This window comes from Dermacentor albipictus, chromosome 1 (assembly GCF_038994185.2).
Source record: "Dermacentor albipictus isolate Rhodes 1998 colony chromosome 1, USDA_Dalb.pri_finalv2, whole genome shotgun sequence".
NCBI lineage: Eukaryota > Metazoa > Arthropoda > Arachnida > Ixodida > Ixodidae > Dermacentor > Dermacentor albipictus.
This window is the reverse complement of record NC_091821.1, coordinates 116,291,236-116,317,424: the sequence shown is the minus strand read 5'-3', so window position 1 is coordinate 116,317,424 and position 26,189 is coordinate 116,291,236. Positions and strand designations below refer to the sequence as shown.

The window sequence follows — 26,189 nt, the reverse complement described above, 5'->3', positions numbered from 1 at the left end:
ACACCTCTACGCACTACCACCCACTACCACGTTCGAAGTGGATCGTTTCAGAATATGGCCCCTGCATTCCTAACCACATGATAAACAATAAAATGTCACCATATGGTGTCACTGTATATACCTTATTTAGCTTAGTGCTCGCATCTTCCCTTGATGTCACTATAAAAACACGAACTGTCAAAAAGTTAAAACCACTTGATACAAAAAGATTTCTTACCAATAAAAATGGACTGGTCCGCTTAGTGGTGTAGCCCGTGTAGCCGCGCATCATATGTAAATATGCGTACTATCTGTAAATATTAAATTGCGAACAAGTACATTTGATGTTAGAAAAGTTGCCATTTGAGCCCTGTTGTAGGCAGCTTTGCGAACCCGAAAACCTCAGAACTAAAGTGCTCAGAACTCGGCTCGTTGTTCAGTTATGGTTCAGTAGTCTGGCCAATAGCGGCCTCTAGGCAGGCAAGCCGTTGTATATTGGTATGGTTAGGTGTTCTGTGTTTGTGTCACTTGTGATTTCGCCTGTGGCGTAGAAGTTTACCTGCAATATTTTGGTGGTGCAGGCTGGACATCCTCTTTATGCTTTTCTCAGATACTGTGGCGTAGAAGCAGCAGCTACTGAAGTGACGTGCCTGCAAACAACGTGCGCGTCAACATGCCCCTAACTGGCCGTTTAGCAGCAGTCACTGGAGGTGCAAGTGGCATTGGGAAAGCCATCTGCTTTGCACTAGCAAAGGAAGGTGCTGTCGTGGTTGTGGGCGATATTAATTTTTGCGGAGCACAGGAAACCGCTGCTGCGCTGCCAGGTGGGTTAAAACCGTTCCAATTGGTTATTTATAGGTATACTGTACAATCTTGGTCAAAACCAGCTCAGCGTTTGTGTCGGTCTTCCTGTTCCCGTCGCGTGTGTGGCTGTGGGTTTTATTCCCCGTTACGGGATAAAACCAAACAAGGGTGTGGGTTTTATGCCGGTTACGGCGGCTGTTTTTCTGGCGGAGGCGAAAAACGATAACGCCCGTGTGTCAAGGTTTCAGCGCACGTTAGATATCTTCAAGATCCTCGTATATTTGATCCCGTAGCACTCCACTATCGGTGTGCCTCATAGACCAGATGCAGCTTTGGTGCGTTAAACACCCAAAATTAAAATTTTGTTTAGCGAATCACTAGGCATCGAAATTCCCTGTTAATATATATATGCTCGAACGCAAAACGTGGGCTGGGCGAGACGACAAAGAATGTGAAAAAGCTTTGGAGCGCTCCGTCGGGAGCACGAAAATATCGAGAAAACGCTACTGCGAAGCACCCATGGAGGAAAGAAACGAAGTAAGAGAGGCCTTGACATCACGTTTTTGAAGCCCGAAATGCAGTCCTGCTGGTGTGCAATCTCTCGTTGCGCCTCCAGCTCGCGGGAGCAGATAGGCGGAAGCTTTGAACTTGCATTGCTACGAGCTGCCTGTAGTGTATGCTGCCGACGCGCGTCCGAACAGAGCCTACGAAACTTTTGTAACAGTTTTAGTGAAGCAGACGCGCCACTGTGCTTTTCCGCGGCTCGTTGAAGACGACGGCGAAGACCCACGTCATGATTACTTGAGTGTCTTTGTTGCTGACGGCTCGCACTCACAGACCCAAAACACAAATTTCAAGCTTACACCACGCTCCAAAGGTCAGGTTGTCTCGCGAACTGAATCCGCTGCGCGGAAGACACGGGCCGGAAACTACTTTTGAGAAGCCCAAAGAAGCAAGAGCTTCAGGAGCGCAGTTGCTATGGCAACGTTGACGTTTGGGCTACCAGCAACAGAGTTTCATACGATAATTACTAGAGGGAACTCTGGCGCTAGTGTCTACGGGAGCTGCAATGAGACGGGCTGTACCGGCATGGGAATTATGGGAAGTACATGGATTCGCCTAAACTTTGTTCTTTTAGCTTCAAACGGCTTTGTAAACTCGTAATTTTCAGCAATATACTGCATAATAAGTAATTAAATGAACATCATTAAAATTGTCCGGCGGCAGGATTCGAACACAGGAACTCTAGCACATAAGCCTGATATTGAAACCATTAAGCTACGAACGCATGCATCGACAAGCGAACGAAACGCCCTTATGAATTTATCACGGGCATGCCAGTGCCTTGAGGCGCTTCGCGCATTTCGATTTGGCCACCTGGACAAGCTCAATTGTTGCAATTAATAGCAATTGTGCTTGTCCGCGGCGTCTTATGCACTTCAAAGAGTACAGATTGCGCTGAAACTTACGCCAATAAGATTTATATAGCATAATATACAAAGCCACAAGAACGTCTGAATCCACAAGCACAAAGATCGGACAAATCTATGTACTTCCCATCATTCCCATGGTGGTACGACTGCAGCGCCAGAGTTCCCTCTAGTAATTATTGTAAGAAACTCTATGACCAGCAGTACCTGTCCCAGTGCTGCTTTGCGAAAAACAGCATGTGACTTTCGCCAATACGTCCGTGTTGGCTGGCACACGTTGAAGCTTGACATTTTACAGCATACTATTCGACGTGTTACACCTTTCAACTGCAGCCCACATTATAAAATTTGCTACAAAAGAAAAAACATGCTCACATTTGGAACTTCAATTGGGCCCGATAAGGAGTTTTCGGGGCGCCCTGCTCTTTGTGCTTCCTTTAGTGACTGCCATCAACCTACTAAGTGCCGACCAAGAATTTGGCAGCTGTCATCCCGTTTGCCATTCTCGACGCTTTCTCAGAGTGTTGGACAGGGTCATCGTAAATACAAGAAGCCAAACATGTGGAAGTGATTTTCAGAAGTCCCCGAATGCTTGGAGCCTTCGAGCGTTACCTATAATCAGTTGCCAAGGGGCAGATAAATACCAACACCAGAGGACACTTTCACCAAGTGCTGAACAGAGTCGTCGTAAATACAAGAAGTCAAACATGTGGAAGTGATTTGTAGAAGTCCCCGAAAGCTTGGAGCCTTCGAGCATTCACTATAATCACTTAGTTGCCATAGTCAATCTCCAACTTCTCTCTTCTTCCCATCCTTGACAGTCTTAGCATCCCGCTTTTTCTTCATCTGCTTCCATTCCTGACCATGGAGCCTTATAGCCTCTGTGCCTTCTGTCATCTTCCCTCCAGGAATTGTACTGAATAACATTCCGAATTGAAGCTTCCTCTTTCCATGCAACTGCGTGGAGCTATCGCAGAGGGACTTTCTAAGGACGAAATCTCTGAATAGACTCGAACCAGGAGGGGCTTGTACTCATTATGGATTCTCAACAACCCACGCACATGGGTAACAGCGCAAGTGTGCACACCACACCCGACCTCACATTCACAAAGAATACACAGGATGATCTGCGCAGCGACCACGTACTTCATTATAGACACGTGTACACATGGGACCCACAAAAAAGAAGGGTATGAGATTGACGATGGTGGATTGGGTTATATTCAGACAGGCACAGGAACACAACAACACAATGGCAGACATCGATAGCGCAGAAATCATTAGAGACATTGATGAATGGACACAACATACACAAGGCGGTAAAGCAGGCTACTTGAGAAATTCCTGAGGAAGCAGGGCTCGAAGCAGCCTACAGCAAACTCCTCCACCTGTGGGCGGGGTGCACAGCAGCGTAAAAGATGTTGTAGACGCTAGAGGCTGAATCAGGCCCTGCGGCGGCGAATAGCATGGTTAGACAGGGACATTGAGGATCATGTGAAATGCTTAGCCCAACAGCAATGGGAGTCCACATGCAACAGCATGGAGGGATTGCTCGGGCTAGGCAAAACATGGAACATCCTATGATGTCTCTTAGACCCCGAGGGCAGCAAAACGACACAGAGACAGAACCTCGACAGGATCTCCCACACTTACACGGGATCTCGCATCGAACTCATTTGCAATACAGATACATAGGAAGCATTACGTGAGAACCGCAGGACACGTACACAGGCAGGGAAAACACCACAATGGACGAGGAAATCACGAAGGCCGAAGTGAGGGCCAAAATACTCTGGCTACGCACAATGTTGGTGCTGGGTCCAGATGGCATCACGGACGAAATTCTCCGAAACTTAAGCGACAAATCCATCACAGCAATTGCAAAGTACATGAATGAGTGCTGGGAGCAGGGCACAATACTGCGGCAGTGAAAAACTGGGCATGTGGTGATTATCCCCAAACCCGGCAAGAAATTACTGATTGAGAACCTTGGGCTCATCTCTCTGACCTCTTGCGTGAAAAAGCTGATGGAGCACATTGTTCTCACTAGATTAAGCAGTCACATGGAGGACAGAGGCCTGAACCCCGGTCATCGTGAGTGGATACTGCGGCAGTGAAAAACTGGGCATGTGGTGATTATTCCCAAACCCGGCAAGAAATTACTGATTGAGAACCTCAAGCTCATCTCTCTGACCTCTTGCGTGAAAAAGCTGATGGAGCACGTTGTTCTCACTAGATTAAGCAGTCACATGGAGGACAGAGGCCTGTATCCGCTCACAATGACCGGGTTCAGGCCGAAACTGTCAAATCCTCGATGTGTGGGGCAAAGGAGCAAGATTAAAAGCCATCTTAGCGCTGGACCTCACCAAGGTCTTCGATATTACGCACAAGGTGGTCCTAGAAAATCTCCAGGACCTGGGGGTTGGTCGCAAGGCCTACACCTACGCCTGGGATTTTCTCTCAAACTGCACAGCTAAGTTGGACAACATAAAACTGGGTAGTAGGGGAATGCTGCAGGCTTGGTATTGTCCCCCTTTCTCTTCAATGTGGCCATGATTGGCCTGCTGAAAATCCTCGGCAAGATCCGTGGCCTCAACCACAGCCTGTACACTGATGACATAATGTTGTGGGTGTCAGGCGGCAGCGAGGGCCAAATCGAGGAAACTTGCCAGCAGGCAACGAAAGCCATCGAACGCAATGCGGCAGAGAAGGGGCTCAGTATCTCCTTGCAGAAGTCCGAACCTGGTGTACCCTACGACCAGGGAACAATACGGAGGAAAACCGAACCTTAACATCAAGGCAATTGGGCGCCTGATACCTATCGTAGACCAGATCAAAGTCTTGGGACTCCGGTTGCATGCGAAAGGCAGAAACCTCGTTACCATCAATGCACTAGAGAATAGTGCACAGCAAACACTCAGACTAATCAAACAGATTGCCAACAGACATTATGGCATGAGGGAGGTTGGCCTTATTTGTTTAGTGCAGACCTTCGTCATCAGTCGCGTCATCTATGTGGCACCGTACCTAACATTTGGCGTATCAGAAAAAAAAAATGGAATGCATCTTCAGACGAGTGATCAAACAGGCAATTGGTGTCCCAGTCACAACACCAAATGACAAACTCTTAGAATTGGGGCTACACAACATGCTTGATGAACTAATCGATGCACACACCCCACTACCCAGTATGAAAGACTCGCACGGAGCCCCATGGGGCGACACATTATACGGAAACTAAACATTCACTACGAAGCACAACACAGCATAAAACTCGGCATTCCACTAGAGACGAGGAGGGACTTTAAAATTCCTCCACTGCCAAAGAATGTGCTCCCGGAGCACCACAAGCAGCAACAAGAGGCAAGGGCGCGCCACATTGAGCGCAAATACCATGATGTAGAGAGCGTGGCCCACGCAGGTGCCACGGAATATAGAGGACGCAAAGGGATGTCCGTTGTAGCGGTAGACGTGGACAGAAGACCCCTCGTGAACAGAACCGTGAAAATCGAAAGCCCTGAAGTTGCAGAGCAATCGGCCATAGCATTAGCGGTGGCCTCCACAAAAGCTATAATTGTCATAAGTGACTCAAAGATCACAGTTCATAATTTTGCAAAAGGACGCATCTCGCCAGTGGCGCCCAAAATTCTAAATAATAACAGCGACCATCATTGCAGAACGATGCAAATTATTTGGGCGCTTGCGCACTCCCCTCTCCCCGGCGACGAGGCAGCTCACACTGTAGCTCGAGGACTTACTCGCTGAGCAAGTGAGCCAGCCCAGCTGGGAACGAGGGGAGACCGCATGGTCAGCTACAAAGAAATCGCCTAGGCTGGGTAGGACTTGGTACCCACCAGCTCATCTCGAGCTAACCAAGAAACGGGCAGTGGTGTGACACCTCCTGCAAACAAACATGTATCTTAACCCGGTAGCCTGCAGCGGATTCTATCCAGGCCAATACAATGATTAGTGTAAATTATGTAAGCGTAGGGTGGCTCTGCCGCATATTCTATGGGCATATTCGAAGGTGGCACCTTTCGAAGGCCGCAAAATTCAATACCAGCAGCAGTGAGAGACCCTGCTGCCCAGCTCAGACCAGAGAGGTCTGGGCCATCTAGCTAGCCAAGGCAGCCATTGAGACCCAGGGGATCTTGGCCATCTGCTAGGCGGAGAAAGGCTGGGTCTGCCCCCGTGATTGCTGGCATCAATAAATGTTTACTCTCTTTCTCCTCTTTCTTGCCTGTCGACCCTTCATGATGATGATGATAAAAATGTATTTTTTCTAAGGTGGAGGCATATTCAGAGCCCTCCTAGGACCTGCGCTCCTTGGCGAAACTTGAGAGCGAGTCCAAGGTGCGAGTCCAAACTATAGCAGCTGTAGGGGGTGGATATGTGTTCACAAATACGAGTGCTGGAAACTTAGACACAACACCTTCAGAACGTACAATGGTTCTTACTTTCTTGATAGTAGTTCCAGTTCTCTGTTCATTTGTAGTGATCACGTCATTCTACTATATACTAATGTTTAAAAGCTTCATGTGTGGTCATAATAGAATATCAAATGAGACCCCAGACAATACCAAAAATTTTGTCATAATCTCATGGTCTCTAAGCTAATCTTTTGTGTCTATCTATCGTTCCAATTCCTGCGAGGCTCCATCGTAACTATAGACTCGAATCGACCTTTCAGTGTTAATGTTAGCCTCATCCATAATTCTTTCATTTATGAGGCTGATTAATGTGGCAGTGTCTACAAGACTGTATCATTTACAAGCAGAGGGACAAAAAGAATGTCTGGCCATATTGAGCTGACAAGCGCAGTGCATACAATGTGCGCTATTGATCATGTCTGCTAAGAATACATTGCTACGCATGGCGGAAAGAGCTGAAATTTTAAACTAAACGCCGTTAGCCCTTCTCCACACGGGCGCCACGCTCCAAGGCCGGAGGATGACGTACATCAGCAAGTGTGCCTACGTACATGTATATGCTGTGATTTCACTCAAAGTGACATGTGACGCTTCGAGAATTATTCAAGGCAACATCTGTTATTTGTGTAATCTATTGCTTAAATAGACAAATTAAGGTTTAGAGAAATAATAAAACACGCAAACCGAATGTCTGCATGTTTTTGTTATACTTTGCACCGCAGCAAGAGAGATGTACTTCTGTTTCGTCTGCTTGTTCCCACATCGTGCAGTCGCACATGCTGAGAGCGAAACTATGTAATTTTCTACCATGTTCCAGCACGCGATCATGCTTTGGTATCTGCTTGCGACTGCCTTGTGTTCATGTAGCACTGACTTATACCGCTAATCGGGTGTTCTTGTGCACAGCGTGCAAAATCGTGCGCTGGTTTCATGAGAGTAATTCGAAGTTATAAACTGAGCAGAGCGATTTGGTATTGCTTCTACGTCATAGGTAAGATATGATTGGGAAGGGTGCCAGATAGATGACAAATATTCTAACTGCAGACGTACGAATGTTAGATATGCTAGCTTTTTTATTTCTGGGGATGCGTCTTTCAGGTTACGTTTTAAATATCCAAGGGTACGTGAAGCATTAGAACAGATGGTGTCAATTTGAGTCGACCATGATAGTGTCGATGTCATGTGAATGCCAATGTATTTGTAAGACAGGGCATGATTGATAGGAGCTGAATTTATTGTGTAGGTGTGATTTAAGCTGTGGTTATGGGTGAATGACAGAGCTTTGCATTTAGTAAGGTTAAGCAGCATGAACCCTTTCTCGCACCATACTGTGATGGAATCGAGATCCTGTTGTAGTGCGGTGATGACATTCGAGCCTTTGATAGAGGAAGATGGGACACAGTTGTCTGCGAAAAGGCATAATTTATTAATTTAGTTTATTATTTAGGTAATTTAGTTTAGTTAAGGCTAATTTAGTTAGCAGGTAAGTCATTGATGTAGATGAGGAAAAGTAGAGGCGATAAACCAGCGCCTTGTGGCACACCCGATGTTATACTGCTAAGGGATGAATTATGGTTATTTGCAGAGGTAAACTGTGTGCGTCCTTTTAAGAAGTGTTCAAGCCAAGTAAACAAGCTATTTAGGATTCCGATAGATGTGAGTTTTTGAAGTAGGTGATTGTAGGAAACGCGGTCGAATGCTTTCGAGTAATCCAAGAAATCCAAAGTAACTAAATATAGCCAGGGACCTAACCTCAAGTTTTTAAGCACTGCCGAAGCGTAGCCAATTTGGCAGAAAACAGAGATGAACAGCAGCACTTATGATGTGGCTGCTATCAGCGCAGTCTAACAGCGGTGTTAAACTGTTTTGTGCATGCTTAGTGTTTGAGTGTAAAGGAATTATACTTCGCATGCATGACGTCACATCGTTGCATGTCTTCTATACTGTGTTGTCATGCCTGGCCGAACGAGCATTAACATCTAGAGTGTGTATATAAAGTCATACGAAAGCAGCCGTACTTTAGCACTCATGCTCAGGGGCATAGCCCTGGGGCTTCAGCCCCCCCCCCCCCCTCGAAATTTTTTCGTGCTGTCATGCACCGCCGACCAAACAACCCCCAGCGCTGGAAATCATGATGGATTTTGTCTAGAATGTGTTTTTCACACTCTTAAAGACATTTTGGCGCGAAGATTGTGAACTTGGGCTGGATTTCATATGGCAACGCCCTTGCACATGGAGTTGCATAACACAAAAATCCCCATCCGAGCACAAAATTTCGTGGGCGCTTTGATGGCAAGCGGGCTCGTCGCGGCATCTCGCAGAGGCCGCAGTATCTACGGACCGCATAGATTTTAATTCCGAAACTTCATGGGTATAAAGATCACAAACTTTTGATGTGAAAGGTGCACTGACATTTCCAAAGTCGTGCTTTACATTTTCAATTCCGCATCTTGGTGAGTTTAATGTTCTTTGAAACATTTGACTCCAAAGCTGCATTGACTTTTCTAAAGTCGTTCACTGGACCTTACAACGAGACAAGCCAAACCAACACACTATCAGACATGTTGACAAAGCACGCAGCGAGGTCCGATGAAACGAACCATTGTGATAGTTTATTTGTGCCATCATGTCACAGAAAAGAATACCAACATTTTTTTCACCTGCGCCAAAGCATCCATGTCAAGACGCTAAAGCCAGCAAAGGTAACTGCGTTCTTATTTACTTTTTCTACTTTGACTTTTATTCGCGAGGACCCATTGAGCCTCCTCAATTTTCTTGTTCTCGCTACCCGCGACCTGCCAGAGCCAACCAGAGGTAATCCGTTTTTCACGTGTTGCCCTGACAACCGCGCGGCGCACTTTGGCGCGCATTCGTTTTTCTCTGGTCGAGTGGATTTTGGCCTCGGAGAGTATTGGATGCTTATTGGCAAGCAGATGACAAAAAGAAGAAATGGTCGCTCACCGCCACCATTATGGGGACCCAAGAGATCACAATGCGTTCACTTGAGGGCATCAGTATCATTTCGATGTTATCACAATGTCTACGGAAAGTATTTTATCTCGCCAGTGTAGGGTAATGAGCAGCATGCATATGGTTCTCCGTGGACCAAGTGTCTCACGTTTGCTTCGATATTCCTTGGATAGCTACATTAGGTGCCCAAAGTAGGTATTCGATTGTGGCCAACATGCTTTCCTTGGCATTTCTTCATTTCGATGCCCCCGCCCCACACACACACATACAAAAGACATTGTTGCGGCGCAGCGAATTGACGCATGGTGAAGGTTCAATTTTGTTACTTCTCTTGCGAAAAGTAATGGGCCACGGGACTCGTCAGTTGCCGGATACTCTTATTGTATTATTGCGATAGCAATTATATGCACACTCAAGGCGCATACCTGTCATCGCCGTCGTGTTCCGTATGAAGTCCAAGGGCGATAACATCGTCAGCGCGTGCCGCATGCTGTATGTGCGAGTAAAAGCACAGGCGGAGGGGGGAGCCGACGATGCTGGGTCAGTCTTGTGTGCGCAACGGAGAAAAGTGGGGAGGCATCGACATTCATCGCGCCACCTTCCGTCGCGCGCGATGCATCGGGGGAGTGGGTGGGCGGGCTCCAGGATTTTGTAATCGAAAATTATGGGGTTTTACGTGCCAGAACCACTTTCGGATTATGAGGCACGCCGTAGTGGAGGACTCCGGAAATTTCGACCACCTGGGGTTCTTTAACGTGCACCTAAATCTAAGTACGCGGGTGTTTTCGCATTTCCCTCCCATCTAAATGCGGCCGCCGTGGCCGAGATTCGATCCTGCGACCTCGTGCTCAGCAGCCCAACACCATAGCCACTCAGCAACTACGCCGGGTTTTCTGTGATCTGTGATTGCGCAACATGTTTATTTGCCTTGTCTGACGCATCATACAGTGTGTTTTAACTAATCTTAGCCAGAGTTTAAAAATATGCCGATGCACTTTAACATGATGCGACAAAATGCATGTTGCTCACTTTGGTATGCAGTGTGTCAGTTGCCAGCCTGCTCCTCGCTTTCCCTTTGCTGTTAATTGTATATATGTGTTCAAAACAAATGCAGTTTTTCACGCTATATGAGTATTTTGTTTAATTAGATAATTAGTAAAGATTAATTACCTTCTGAAGCAACGAAGCTAGGAAAAAATTCCAATTAGAAAGTTGCAGAGTGGTTTTTAAAACGCCCTGGATAAACAATTTCTGTCTTTCTATGTATTAAGTATTAGTGTTTTTCAGCTCTCTGCGAATGCCCGCGAAAAAAAAAAAAAGTGACATGCCTGCTTGCGCGTCATGATTGCACTGCTTTCCAGCGTTGCGCGCACAAACAGCCATAGATGCACAGCCACTTAAAAAGTGACAGGGTAGCGAAGCAAGCATTGACTGTTTGATTTAAGCTAGCAACCGTTATCTCCTGCGCTGCGTAAAGCTGACTGACGGACGTCGTGGTGGTGGTAGTTCCAGACAGCGATAGTCAGATTATCGTGCATCGGCTGTTAAAGCGCAACCAATTTCCTGACGCCTTTTTTGAACGAGGAAAAAGCAGACATGATGCTTGCCCTAGGAGCTACAGGCAGATAGAGACGGTTGCAAGAATACTTCGAAGCTGGCACCCGGGTACGCGACCGAGCCTGATGACAATATTCAACACCTACGAGCCGCTCAAAAGCCGGCAGCTTCACAAGAGGCAGAGAGCTTCACTCGTAAATAATGAGGTTCGCTCCAACGTTTTGTCTTTCATGGTGGCTAATCGACACGATAGCATGCGCAGCGTGAGCGCACAGCTCGGTGTGTCCAACTCAACGGCCTGGATGATTTTGAAAACAGCTGGACTGCACCCTTGTCACCTGCAGTTGAATCATGCCTGGAGTCAAGAGATCTCCAAAAGATACTCGACTTTGCGAATTGGATTTTGATTCAGGAGGATCAGGATTCAGACTTTCTCACCAAGGTTTCCAGACTGATGAGGCGAATTTTTCCAGAAATTGCCAAGCAAATATCCACAACGCACACTGTTGAAGTGAGCAAAATCCCCACCGGCTATGAACATCCCGCCACCAATATCAGTGGTTTTTTAATGTTTGGTGCGGAATATATGACAGCACCGTCATCGGCCCAATGTTTTTTAACAACACTTTGACCGGCAAGGGATTGTAAGTGAGTTCCACAAAGGTCCGGTTGAAGACTTCTGCTGCAACATGCCACTAGCCCAGCTTGACGCATTGTGGTATCAGCACGACGGGGCCCCAGCCCAAAGCTGCAGTCAAGCACGAGCATGGCTTGATGTTACCTTCTCAGGGCAATGATTAGGGAGAAACGGGCCTGTCCTGTAGACGGCAAGGTCACCCGACCTCAACCCTCTTGATTTTGTCTTGTGGGGCTATATTAAGGTCACGTATACACGACGGAAACAACGACTCCAGAAACCTTACAGGAAAATATAACTGAAGTCTGCCGCATCATTTCACCGATGGTGCTCAAGGCAGCGACAGCAAGCTTTCTTGGAAGATACCAGTTTTGTATCACTGCAGAAGGTGATCTCTTCGAGCGCTTGCTGTGAAAGCGCATGAAAAATAAACATAAATTCAGTGAAAGACTGCGTCTGGTCAGTTAGGATACTCTTATTATACCATTTTCAGCCTTCTGAAAACTGAGTTTCTTTATTTGGGGATGTTCAATTTGCTTACAGCTATCGCGAAATGACGGACTTGTTACTTCCGGCAGCACAAGCGATAACCGCTGTGTCTGCTTAATGCTCTAACAAACTTTCGCGAGGGGAGCACATCGCTGGCGTAAATGGCACAGCCAACGCCTACGTCGCTGCCTTTTAAGTTGTAGCGCGCCTATGGCTGTTTGTGCACGGAACGTTGGAGAGCAATGCAATTACGGCGCACAAGTGGGCATGTCACTTGGTGTTTTGTATTTCGCAGGCATCATCAGTAGGCTGAAATACACTAATACTTAATAGATATATAGAAAGGCAGAAACTATTTATTCTGATGTTTTGCAAACCACTCTGCAATTTTCTAATTATGATTTTTTCCTAGCTTCCTTACTTCAGAAGTTGGTTTATTAATCTTGACTAAATATCAAATTAAGCAAAATACAAAAACTAGCATTACACACAAAAGTGAGCAACATGCACTTGGTCGCGTCGTCTTACAGTGCATCAGCATATTTTTTAACTCTGGCTAAAGTTAGCTGAAACACCTTGTATACAGTGACTTTTGCTTAGATACGTAGATTTATTGGATACTTATACGTATATTTTAATATCTTCTTGCGAGGTATTGTGGAGACATGCAGTGAACTTTGTTTGCAGAGACACTTTTTTTTTTGCTTTTTATCAAGCTTTATCTTCACATTTGTGCATTCCATTGTAATTCAAATTTTTAATGTATATTTTGCAGAACTGCTGCTTTTTATATGTGATCTCTGTTGCGACTACAATTTTGGTGCAATTACAATACACGACCAGTGGTAGCTGCTCCTGCGCAGTACATTGGAACGAATGACAGCGTCACTGAGATTTTTCCCTGGCCATTGCATATGTGCAAAAATGTACACAAGGTTCTTGAATGACAAAGTTTCATTAAAATATTTGACCTCAACGTGTTCATTTTACGGCCTTTAAATTTATGATATCAGCAGTATGCACTGCTTTGCTGGTTTCGCACTGATATAGTTCCAAAGTTCGTGTGATATTTTCTTTCTTATTTAACAGACAAAAAACATGAAAGCATTGATATCCGTTATTTCTGGCACAATTTTTGGGACATAAGAATACATTCTTTTATGAAAAAATACATATTTTACTTGTCTTGACATTGCGCAGCATCCAAGAATTAGTGTGCAGCATCTTTGACAATGACAATGCGGTTATTATTCATGTATTTGATCGCTCAGCAAATTCTGTGAGGAGGCCAAGCTCCAACGTGAGCCCCCCCCCCCCCCCCCCCCCCGAACGAAATTTGTGGCTACGCCACTGCTCATGTTGTGTTTTCCCTTTTCATCCCTGTCTTTTCAAGTGCTTTATACCTGTTAAGATGCCAAACCAACTTTTGGCTGAATGTCAGCCCTTGTCACCATCATGAAGGGTCAGTTTACTCTTCCATTGTAGATGAGTGTTGAGCATGGATCTGTTTACTAGGAGTAAGAAAACCCGACAGAAGATGTAAACTTTGTGCCTGCTCTCTACAATTTACCCCTTTTTAGGATCGCAGCAGTGGTTGTGGCACAAGGTTGTGTGATCAAGTATTGATCTTGATACTAACCATGGTTAATCACAGCTTGGAGCTATTGAGGTCTCTAATGGTGCTTCAAATTTTTGGTCAAGAGAGAACAGATTGAGGAAAATGGCCACTCTCTTGCAGTTTTTAAGTCAGCTTTCTAAAGTGGCCTTTTAAGCCTATCTTTTTAATTGTGGCATCAATACAATCACAACGGGCAGTAAACACAAAAAAGATTATACTGGTTTTTGTCCCAGACACACACACACACACAAAAAAAAAAAAGGTCGAGGAGAGCAACTGCAGTGTTGCTCTGGACAATGATTTTGGCATTTTGCACAAATGCCTTAATTTGGTAGGAAAGGTCCTTGTGAACATTAGGGCCAAATTTAAGTGCATTGCACGAACCCTGTAATTTATTAATATAGTATATAAATCATTGCTTGATTCCCTACTGATCAAAGCAATGCCTCCACGTGTTTTCTCCCACCCCTGCTGAATCGGTGAGTGATGTCACTTGGATGAGCAATCTCATTGGTTTCCAATGGGACGTCGTTAGGAATACTTAAACACGCTACTGCACTAACCTTTTCTACATATGTACACAGTGTTTACCTGTAAAATAAAATAAAACTGTCACAAACACTGGAAATTTTTAAAACAATGATGCACTTCTGCCTGAGAATGCGGACTCTGTACTGCAGCTGCAGTCTGTATGAGTGCATTTGTGTGTGTGCTTGACAGAAGTAGTGGAATAAGAAGCTTATTCTGGAAAGCCTATACACTGCATGATGGGTAGGGTGGGGGAAGAATGCTGAGAAAGTTAACAATAGTGCAGTCATGACTGATCCCAGTGGGACTCAGAGGAAATTATCTCGCTGTATATGGTGCAAACTTCTGTTAAAGAGGGTGAGAGAAGTCATAAGGGAAAAGCAGGAAGGTTAGACAGGCTTAGCCTGGTAGGCTACCCTGCAAGGGGGAAGGGGATTGAAAGATGAGAAGTTCACACTTTGCACTGGTACACTCACAATCAAGCGTTCATCACCGAATCAGTCAGAAGCGGTCATATGAGCTGGTGCATTTCAACAAATGCAGCAGCGCTTTTCTGGCCTTTTCTATAGCAAACGCACGAGGCCAAGGCCCCAAGATCTTCTCTTCTGTGAAAGGTTTGTCATCTAAGTGCCCTAAAACTGTCTGAAGGGCAATCCTCTCATCTTCATATGTTGGGCAGTCAAACAGGAGATGTTTGATCATTTCTTCAACACCACATGTGCAGCAATTGGCACTGTTCACCATTCCAAAAGCACTTCGAACTTCTGTTAAAGTGTCACTGGCCCCACCACGGAGCACTGCCCGATGCGCTCACAAAATGACGAGGCGTGTGACATGGGTGTTACATGCCAGAGGCACACTTGTCTTCTCTTATTATTATTGCATGTTACATTTGCATTCTGCAGGCTAGTTCTTATCCTCACAATGCTTTTCTTATCAATAAAGGTGTGCAGGTCTTTTAATAACATTTTGACGAGGCGTCATCTTACATTGAGTTGGGCTCTCTTTGTGGTGTAGGTATCTGTGTATTTGTTTAAGCAAGATGCTCTCAGCTTGAAGATTGGTGGCTGTGCGTGCTCCTTCTCTATGATATGTTGGTGAATAACTGTTTTGCACACAGCATTTCAACCAGGCTGTCACCATACACTGGTCCTAAAAACATGTTCTTTTGCCACATTCATGAGGACTGGAACACTCATCTTTACCTTGGATAAAAATAGTTAATCTCCTCTTCAGGAATCTTGAATGTTACCTTTTGCAGGCTGACTACTATTACTACTTTTAAATCAATGCAGAAGCCACCAGGTCTTTTCCACCAGAGCTGTTCATCTTGCATGTCTCTAAGTGAAAGTCTATGAGCCAACATATTTGCTGGGCTTTGTATTCCAGAATAGGATGCTGGTGCAATGGACCAATTGCATGTATTTCGGCAGCTCTATCAGAAACAAACTGCTTCCACTTGGCTGTGAGGCTTTGAACTCAAAGTATCAGAACCACATCCATCCAAGTGTTCTCCCACTGTTCCTACAAGTACTTTAGCACTCTAGAAGCCACAACTGCAGCTGCCCATTCCAAGTGCAGTAAAGTGACCCACTTCATTGGAGTAACTCTGCACTTTAAAAGCAGGAGCTGAACATAAATGTTACTAGCTTGGTTCTCAACTCAGAAAAGCCATGGCACTGAAGACATTGGAGCTTGTGCATATCTGCAAATATCTTAAGCTGACAGTTAGCAGGATTGTCTAATACCTAGTTCAGCTCGTATCTGAGGAGTGAAAACACATAACCATTCAACTCCTTGCACCAAGCCTCCCACTCTGGCAAAGTGCTTCATGCATAACCTCTTCACCCTCAGTTATTTGCTCCCACAGCCCTTGGAGGAGGGCTTATACTGATGAGGGAATAGGACAACCATCCTTAAGGGGAAAAAAAAAAAAGTAGTCTAAAGGATACATCTAAAAGTACTGTTTTTCTGTTAAAAAAAACCTCTACCATCGACTCCACGTTAAGGTGCAGTGTGTCAGTAGCTGTGTCCCGTTGGACAGTAAGTAACTTTGTAAGAACTCTGATGAGGCAAAGTCCAAACCATCAGCATCGCATGCTGCCTTAGCTTGTCATTGGTAGCCAATTATTTAAGCTTCATGCCTGCTTTACTGAAGATGAGTTTAGCTCCTTTGTAGTTATGAAAAGCTTCCTTCAAAGGAGAAACTCAATTGGTGAGACTGTCAATTCTTGGTGAGCCGTATTGTGTTTGTTTGCAGCATGGCATTGTGCTTGAAATGGTACTGCAGTGTGACATTCAAGAGAAATGAATATGCCATGCTTTCAAGTGACATGCACATCATTTTGTATGCCACTATTTATGACAAAAGTTTACCTGGGATTGGTACATGGTCCAACCATGACAACTGCAAGGTTTTGCAGTCCTGCTCTTGAATGCCGTTTTGAAGTCCAGTTTTGTGGAGGCTGAAATTTACAAACATTTTCACCATGTGATTGATCTTGGAGCCTTTCTCTAGGTAGTCACTGCTGCTACATGTGTGGGCAATGAGGCTTTTATCAAAGACTAAATTCATCTGTGTTGTCAAGGACGATTTTCAGTCGCAGCGTAATGTGGCACCTAGTGACACAACTCTCAATTGGCTTGTACTTTAGTTGTGACTATTCCAGAATGGTACTGATTAAACAGAACATACTTGATACATTGTGTTTTTGAAGATGATTTTCTTTGTAAATTGTCAGAACACTTAATTTCCAAGCTCAGTGTTGATCAAAGGATCAAATTTCAAGGCCGTAATTATAGCTCCCAAAAGTGTCGAAGCATGTGAGAGATTTTAGCATTTTGTTCAAGTTCCTTCAGACCTTTACATTGATTTGGACAGCATCCAGGCGTACTCTCAAGAGATGAGGGTGTGGATGAAGACAATATAGCGATACTAATGGAAATATACGGACAATCAAATTCTGGGCCCATATTCACAGAAGCTTCTTACGCTATAATTGTTTATAAGAGAAAATTTGAGCCAGTCCTGATGCTGGAGATATCAAACACAAATGGCGATGAGCACTTACGAACTGAAAACTGTCAATTCAGCCTAAATTTTTTGGGAAAAGTGTAAGTAAAAAGTTAACAGTGGATATCAGCAAAGGACTGGGATGAGACTGTTCACTATGTTTTATGATATATTTATGAAAAATGGGAGAGGTGTTAGAGAGCAGTAAAATAGGGCTTAATCTTTTGTATAAACAGAAGGGGGCATTTTAAGGCAATGGCTACCCGACTTAAAGTATGCAGCTGATGTTGTCTTATTAGCCGACAGTCACAAAAATACTCGATGGATTGGGAAATACTCGAATGTCTTTAGACAAGAGGATGGTAAGCTGGGATTCACATATAGTGTAGGAAAACTGAGCCTCATATTTTCCAATGGCAACACAGATCAGGGTGTCTCGTACATGATCACAAACTATTAATAGTAAATGAATACAAATACCTTGGTACATGGATCATGGAGGGCACAACATATTTGAGAGCCCATGAAGAAGCACTTCAAATAAAAGGCAAGAAAAATGCAGCTGTAATGATGCACAAAGCATTATGGAGGCATAACAGGTATATGAAGTAGCGAGACACCTGTGGTAAGATGTAATGGTACTAGGGCTTGCATTCGGAAATAAATGCTATCTTTAACATCAGGTGTACAGTCAGCTAGGGCTGGAAGTAAGCCAAAGAGCAGTGGAGATAGAATAAAGGCATGGAGGGTTACTAGAAAGAGATCTGGTTTACTAAACTGCATGACGGAAGAGGAAAAGAGAAGTGGAGAGAGACGTAACCGTGCAGAAGTACCTCGGAGGCCGAGACCATAGGAAGCAAACTAGCACACTATAGTTGCCTTGGCAAATTAGCATGAGGTGCTCATGGAAATACTACAAATTAAGTGGTACGAAGCAACATGTGATCGCCACTATTTTAAGTGAGGAAAGAGCAAGGTAAAATATTCTTTTAGGAAAGACTGAAGTATATAGATTAAAGCAAGTGGGCCACAAAAGTTTTATGTATTTGTTCAGATAAAATGTAGATTCCTAATGGCAAAAAAGAGGTAGAAAACCGGCCACTTACATGCCATAGTGTGGACAGTGAGGCAAAAAGATTAATGTTTGGCAAGGGGAGGGCAGGTATTCATTAGAAAAGTTAGAGAAGATACAAGGAAGAACAATAGAAAACTATACAATGAAGAGAAAGGAGATCAAAAGGTGTTCTATGATAACTCAAAGGGCCGCAGTGCACTTTTTCTAAGGCTACAAGAGGAATGATAAGAGCCACTAATAATCACCATCATTGGCACTTAGCTCTTGAATTTCGTTCAGTAAAAAAATTTTGTGGCATGCTCTCCGCATATGCCAGTGTTAACAATGCAATATAGAAGTGACTTTACACTGCACAAAGTATAATGAAGCTGCAAAAGCATGTATTATGCTGTAATGGAGCATGACAGTACTTCACTAAAGTTTCATTGTGCCACTGTAAGGTTATAATGTGTGGAGGGACACCGTACCGAAAATTCCAACAGAAAAAGGTAGTAGTCTACTATAATGTTGTTGGCAACTGATAACGTATTATCCTAGTAAGTTCTTATAAAGTCTATTTGCTTGGTGACAATCAATAGCCCAGTCAAACAAAAAAGAGATTTCCAATTAGACCCATTGGGACCCATAGGTCCCAATTGGTCCAACAAGTGCTTGACACTCAGTTCTAGAAGCTTAGGCTTGTATGCGTGAATACGCAGTGGCTGTTCACTTTAATCACTGACCCATCATTTTACTATCTGCAGTCTCTTACATGCTATGTATATGTATGCAAAAAAATTTGGGTTGCCAAGTAGTGCCAGTGGTTCAAGACAAGTGAGTAAAGTTTTATGACAGATTTTTAACTTTGAAAATCTAAATGCTACTCTTCTCTGATTATACCGAACTGCAAGTATCTCTTATTTGAGGACTCAAATTACAATTATGCTATTATTATTGTTGTTGTCATTGTTGTTGTTTAATTAGTTTGTTCTTTCACAGCATTACTCATCCGGTGTGACTTATTGGGACCATTTCATATAATGAGCCCCATCAAAAGCATTTGGCATTTAGTTACGATTTCAATACAAATGTTAAAACAAATGTGCATGACCTCATTCAGCCACTACAACTTACAAGGCCAGAAAGCTTTATCTGTAATGGTTCTAATTGACGATGGTCCTAATACATATTTTCATTAGTCTATTAGTAAGAACTATCACACCTGTATATGCACTAATGCAAATTACCTATGGACTAATATTGTCATGCAACAGTCTCTAATCATGACATTGAGCAGAGCATGGCTTTGATGATAATTGCCAAAGAAACTGAATTTTATGGCAGTAGTATTTCAAGTCCCTGACTATCAAGACTACAAGAAAAATTCTGAATCACAATGATGGCAGTCTGTCACCTGCATACACAGGGTGCCTAGATCAGGTACTGAAGCATACTTAGGCTCACTGTTTCGAGCAGTTTGTTTTGTGAGCAAGACTTCTATGTGGAAGCCAAAGTGTCTGAGATTTACTAACTGCACCTCATTGGTTGGCATCCTTCTCTTTCTTTTAGCACACAAGCTTACCACGATTGTTTTATCCTCATTATTTATTACCTTCTTCTCACAACAATAGAATGCTTCTATTTAATGAACCAATTATCATTCTCCATAAATGCATTCGTTCCCTTCCTGAACAAACACGGCTATCTAAAAGCACACAACACGTGCATAAATACATTCCAGCCTCCACAGCACTGAAGGGAACTAATATGATAAGCACTGCATTTAAACACTATGAAGAAAGTCACTGTTGCACTTCTGCTAAAACTAAGGTCTCAAAAGTTTCAATCACTTCGTATGGTGAAAGGGAAAAATTTGCATCCAGACCAGGATGAATTTTTCTTCAACTGCGAGGCTTTCATTCTGAGAAATCCATATGGGTTTCCATTGCAGCTTTGTTCTACAATTCGGGTGAATGCCAATTTTTCCCTTTCATGTACTTTCCTCCACCTTGCAGACTTCCGCAGAATTTAATTTCCACACAATATTCCTTCTTAAGGTAACAGCGCGAACAAAACGACGGACAGGGTGAAAGAGCACAGGACGAGCACTGACTCACGACTAAGTGTAATGAAACACACACAAAAGAATATAAGCGACACAGGCGTTCACATGGCAAAATGAGGAAAACACAACAAGGACATGTGAATACAGGGCATCTGTTACCGTATCGAGCTGTCTAGGTATATTAATTCCTGCTGAGAAAGGGCGTTCGAAGGCTGGCTAATACACCACGCGCCCTTAAGCTCTATGTGGGCTGCTTCCATAACTAATCCAGTGGATACATAAGTGTGCTTACACAAAATTGTTGTCCCTTTGAGCAGAGGCTTACACTTGCATTATCGGCAATGCGCAGGCACATGCACATAATTGTTCTTGTGCTTCCTCATTGTGCTTTCCTTGTTTTGCCATGTGAATGCCTGTGTCACTTATAGTCCTCGGTGTGAGTTTTAGTAGACTTAGTTGCGAGTCGGCGCTCGTCCTGTGTTCTTTCACCACGTCCGTCGTTTTGTTACCATTATGAATGCATACCAACTCGCCCACTTTTCCACTTTATTACATATTCCTTCTAATTCACTTTCTTTACCCTGTAAATGTGCTTATAAATAGTGATTCAATTTCACCTAGGGAAGATTGGAAAATTGGCAAACACATGCTGCTTAAAAACCAAACAGTCTTAACACTTGTGTTGTTCCTGCCTTGTGCTGGAATGAAGTGCTGACAAACTCATATCTGTGTTGGGGTGTGGAACATTTTCAGGTGTGGGCCACCCTCACCAGGCAGTCAAGGTGGATGTTTCGAGCGGGGAGAGCGTTGCGACTTTCTTTGAAACCATCACAAAAATGTGCACACTGCCGCTCAGTGTTGCAGTAAGTTGTGCAGGTATCCTCAAACCGGCCTCCTTGGTGGACATGTCCGAGGAATTATTCGATGAAATCATGAACATAAACTTTAAGGTGAGCATTTTTGAAGCATTCTTGATTAATTTCCCCTGGCAATGACTCATATGTGCTTAGTGGAATGCGATGACCAGCAGGTATCCTCTAGGAACATGCTTCAAACTATGCTGGGACTGAGAGTGAAGAACACACAAAGGCAAATGGCAAAACAAGCACAAACTTTCAAATTGGTCATTCCACAGTTTGACCCTTGAATGATTATCAATTGGGTATGTACGTATGCATATATCTATATAATTTTGCATTCACCATCATGCATTGTGGTACTTTAGCTGCTTACTACAATGCATGCATGATGGAAATAAAAAGACAAGGGAGCATCATGCGTGAAGCCTCGTCATAAAAAAAATATAAAGGAAGGCCAATGGGAAACCACCCCACACTATGTGATAGGCAAGTGGTAATTTCTAGCTACCTCATGTGTCGCAGAGAGTAGAGTGGAAAATTGGTAGCATAGGCTGATTGTAACCTGAGCATAACTAAAAGCCACCTCAAACCAAACAATGCCTTGAAAGATCTGTCCTTCATGCCCAGGCTTATTTCCCTAGAGTCAATGTGTTCATGGGCCTTGAAGGGAAAAGAGAAAAAAGGGGCAGTGTCAAAGGAGGTTGCCTTGCTGAGGATAACTACCTAACATTATTCTCTCCTAGTTTTTTTCCTCTCTCCATAAATGCGTGCATGTGTGTGCTTCATTTAGAAGCATCCACCAAAATTATCGCTAAGGGAAGGACAATTGACCTATAGAAAAATTGAGGAACATGCAGTGAATATTTGTGCCAGTATCTAGAGTTATTGTCAGGGTGTTGAACTGAACCTGAACTGAAAACCATATTCAAACCAATAGTCTTGAAACATGGTGAACCCAAACTGAATTTTAACTAAAATAAATAATAGTTACCAGCGTGTGGATGAAATGTTTCAAGCATATAGGGCAGTATGGTTAAGAAATATGCTATTCTACAAAGTAGCGCACTCCCACTAAAATGTTACGATTTGCAGAATGCGTCACATGTGAAAACGGGGACAGGTGCGAATGTTACACAGGCAACTATGGCCACCTCAGTAGAGGTGCTTGCAGTTTTGAACTTGGCCATGCCAGAACAGCTCCATGGCTGAAACATTGTTTGTGGGAAATAGAATAACAATGCACGGGAAAAGATGAATGGAATGAAGGACACAGCGGCAGTTCGAGTCACTGCCTGTCCTTGCTTCTACATTGTTCCCTGCAGGCTTACCAACTTGCTGTTATCAGTAAAAAATCACATATTTGCACTTCAAAAGTACTATAATCTACTGATCTAAGTTCACATAAAAGGGGATACTAAAGGTGAACTTTTAATCACTCAATGCAGAAAATATTGCAGTTGGAAAGGCCATGTAGCTCTTACACAATCCAAATCACTCATGATAAACAAGGGTGATTTACGTGGAACCAACTGTACATCAGCAATATTGGTGGTCTTGCTCTGCCAGGCACTATCGCATGCTTTGAGTCAGAGGCATGCAAAGAAAAAATACCACACTACTTCAAATAGTGCTGACAGCAGTGTGAAGAGGTAGCATCAGGAAGTTCATATGTAGGTCGAACAATTGGCCAAACTGCATTTTTTTCTGTATTTTGAAATATGTCATTATAACTTTTTTATCAGTTATTTATGAGGGGGTGCTGAAAAGTTCCTGGCTTTGCATATAAAGAATAGTCAAAGTTTTGAAAGTACACGTTTATTCAACATGTTCCCCCCTCAGACTGATGCACTCATTACATCATTGTTTCTGCTTTTCTAGTCCATCTTGTGGTAGGTCGTCAACCAGCTCTCTGCAGCATGCTTGACATCAACAATATCGTCAAAATGGCGACCCTTCAGGTGTTCTGTTAAATTAGGAAACAGTGGTAGTCGGAAGGTGCCAGGTCAGGTAAATAGGGGCAATGGTGGACCAATTGGAAACCCAGGGTTTTCAGTTTAGCAGCTACAACTTTTGACATGTGAAGGTGCATTGTCCTGCTACACAAGGATCCCTTTGGACAACTTTCTCCGGTGTTTCGTGTTTACTGCCTCCAACTGCTCCAGGAGGCTAGTGTAGTACTCTCTGGTTATACTACAGCCCTGACGCAGGTAGTCCGCCAAAATAACACCGCCTTTGTCCCAGGAAGTGGACGCCATCACTTTTTTGGACTTTTTCGGTCATGGGGACCCACTGTGACGCCATTGCTTTGACTGTTCCTTGGTTTCTGGGTCAGAAATGTGAAACCAGGTTTCATCCTCGGTCACTAACCTAGCCAAAAAAAATCCTTTGTATCATCAAAATGGGCCAAAGCAGCTCTGGATGCCTCAACTCGTGCCAATTTCTGTTCACTGTTCAAACATTTTGGCACCCACTTCACTGAATGCTTGTGCATATGTAGGAAATTGGTATTAATGAAACCAATACGTTCCCGGAAGATGTCCAGAAACTGGGCTATCTTTATGGTGGATATTCGCCTATCCTCAAGAAGCAGCTTATGGACAGCATCGCTTGTTACTGGATCTGTTGAGGTTGGGGGGTGCCCACTGCGGGGTTCATCTTCAATGATAAAATGCCCTGTCCTGAAATGAGAAACCCAGTTTTTTGCTGTGCTGTAGGAAGAACACTACTCCCCTAATGTTTGTGACATCTCAGTGGGAATGTCCTTTTCACACTTCCGCGGAGAAAAAAAAAATTTAGTGAGTCCCCTTAACTCCACAGACGTGAAACTTGCTTGTGCCTCTGCCATCTCAGGTTTATCTGAAATTAAAATTGTTATGAAAATCAGACACATGTCATATTTTCACCATTGCTTAACAAAACACGAAGCATTTATATGGCAACACATTTATGTTTGAATTCTAAATGCAAGGTGGCAAAGCCAGGAACTTTTCAGCACCCCCTCATACATTTTTCTAGTTACAAATGGGATATTTTATGTGATCAGATCTGGTATCAGGTTCACAGTAGCAAAACCAATCCCACTGTGTCTATTTCTTGCTTATGAAAACTCTGATCCTGGGAAAAATAACTGTGGACCTCTTGGTCATATCAGCTTCACTTATCTGCATTTGGTAGGCCTGTAATAATAGTTTTTATTTTAAATGCTAATTCCTGTGTCATAGAATTCATTTGCATCACCTGGGAGCGACATTTGCATTGCATACATGCAGGGCACGTTCCTCTTCTGTCGTGGTGCTGTGCGAGCCATGCAGGCAGCGCGGGTGTCTAACGGTGTTTTGGTGACTGTGGCAAGCAACTGGGCACACAGTGGGTCACCCTGCTACAGTGCATATGCAGCCTCAAAGGCAGCCACAGTAGCCTTCACCAAGTCGTTAGCACTTGAGCTGGCGGCAGATGGCATGCGCTGCAACTGTGTGCTACCCAGCTACACGGACACGCCCATGACAGCATCCAACAGCCTTCAGGAAAAAGCACGTGATGCAGCTAAGTCTGCACTAGGTCGTGCTGCACGCCCTGATGAAGTGGCTGACGTGGTGGTCTTCCTGTGTGGACCCCGAAGTTCCTACGTCAATGGAAGTGCTATTGACATCAATGGCGGAGCTGTTGTTTGATCATTTAACCACTGCTAGTATTCCTTTATATGCTTAACTATTTGTGTTGGTAAACTTGTGCACCAACTTGTCGCTAAAATATAAATGCATGTCTGGGGACTTCAGCCTTTTAGCACCGTAGCTTGATAGGGGCCCATTCTGTACGGGCCCTGTACTGCATATGTGTTTCAGATCTATATTTTGGACAGTTCAGAAATTTAAAACAAGAAGTGGTGACACGACCATACTGAACCAACCACCTCCACATGTAAATATGGTGACTCACTTTGTGCAAGTATTCTCCCTATAATTCTGCTGTCGTGATTTTCTTTTTTTTTATTATATATTGTGGTTTGCTAGCAAATCTCAAGCTCCGATGTCTCAGACAATTTGTTCAAATAAGCGTTCTTATTATGCACTCTGCAGTACATGTGCAGCTGTTGCAGTGACCAGGAGCCATATTCTTGCTCAATCCTGTTTGGGGATAGTTTCACTTTAGCATTGTGTAATGTTAAAAGCAACATGTAATTAGAGCAAGAGGCATCTTGCCCACTGGCTTACCTAATAAATGAGCACTGAAAGTGACATGCATGGAAGTTAACCGAGAACGTGGTCCCAGAGTAGAACTGCATTTCAAGGTGCACTTTCGGGGCGTGCTCTCGTCATCAAGCAACACTAGTTGAAGCAAGGTATAAAACATGGAAAGGGTGCTCCATGGCCCATTTGCTTATAGCTGCTGTGACATTGCAGCCATTGTTGGCTCCTTACTGCACGGGTCTCAGACACGTAGGTCATGAAGACTTTCAGTGTGGCCTGTGTTGACCCGCTTGAGATTTTGCATCCTCCAAGCTGTTACACTAGTTCAAGCTTTTATCAGTGCCATCCTTCTCGGAACATCACAGGTTAGCCTGCTATGTGCTATGTATGCGACACGAGATTCGAGCTTAAGACTCTTCCGAGACCTCTCTGTTGTGTCGTGGTGTATCAGTTTCAGTTTCACTTCTGCATTTTAGTCTGGCCACATTGTGTAACTTTACGTCACTGTGACGTTACCCTTCTGTACATAATAAAGGATCATGCGGCTGGTTAGGAGTCGCACCACAAA

At 43.9% G+C, this 26,189-nt stretch overlaps 1 protein-coding gene and 1 long non-coding RNA gene across 4 annotated transcripts in view; one reads left to right on the top strand and one right to left on the bottom strand.

The window, feature by feature from the left end:
- The window catches only part of LOC135907852 (uncharacterized), a 105,359-nt gene that overhangs the window by 71,387 nt on the left and 7,783 nt on the right, over positions 1–26,189 (bottom strand). For 2 of the 3 annotated variants that reach the window (XR_010566136.1, XR_010566134.1), the window contains exon 3: positions 16,819–16,907. This is a non-coding gene — a long non-coding RNA (uncharacterized lncRNA). Of the gene's footprint in view, positions 1–16,818; positions 16,908–21,530; positions 24,291–26,189 lie in introns of those variants that run through there. The other variant, XR_010566135.1, reaches the window with a different exon arrangement.
- On the top strand, positions 424–26,189 carry LOC135907851 ((3R)-3-hydroxyacyl-CoA dehydrogenase-like). The gene is made up of 3 exons (XM_065439607.1): positions 424–803; positions 21,328–21,524; positions 24,704–26,189. Exons 1-3 carry the CDS (start codon positions 653–655, stop codon positions 25,103–25,105), a joined length of 750 nt encoding a protein of 249 aa, XP_065295679.1. The 5' UTR covers positions 424–652; the 3' UTR covers positions 25,106–26,189.

Excerpts from the sequence above, each read along its gene's own strand:
- LOC135907851 (XM_065439607.1), top strand. The coding sequence starts at position 653 with ATGCCCCTAACTGGCCGTTTAGCAGCAGTCACTGGAGGTGCAAGTGGC. Across the intron at positions 804-21,327 it reads AACCGCTGCTGCGCTGCCAG|GTGTGGGCCACCCTCACCAG; the intron begins GTGGGTTAAAAC and ends GAACATTTTCAG. Across the intron at positions 21,525-24,703 it reads TCATGAACATAAACTTTAAG|GGCACGTTCCTCTTCTGTCG; the intron begins GTGAGCATTTTT and ends GCATACATGCAG.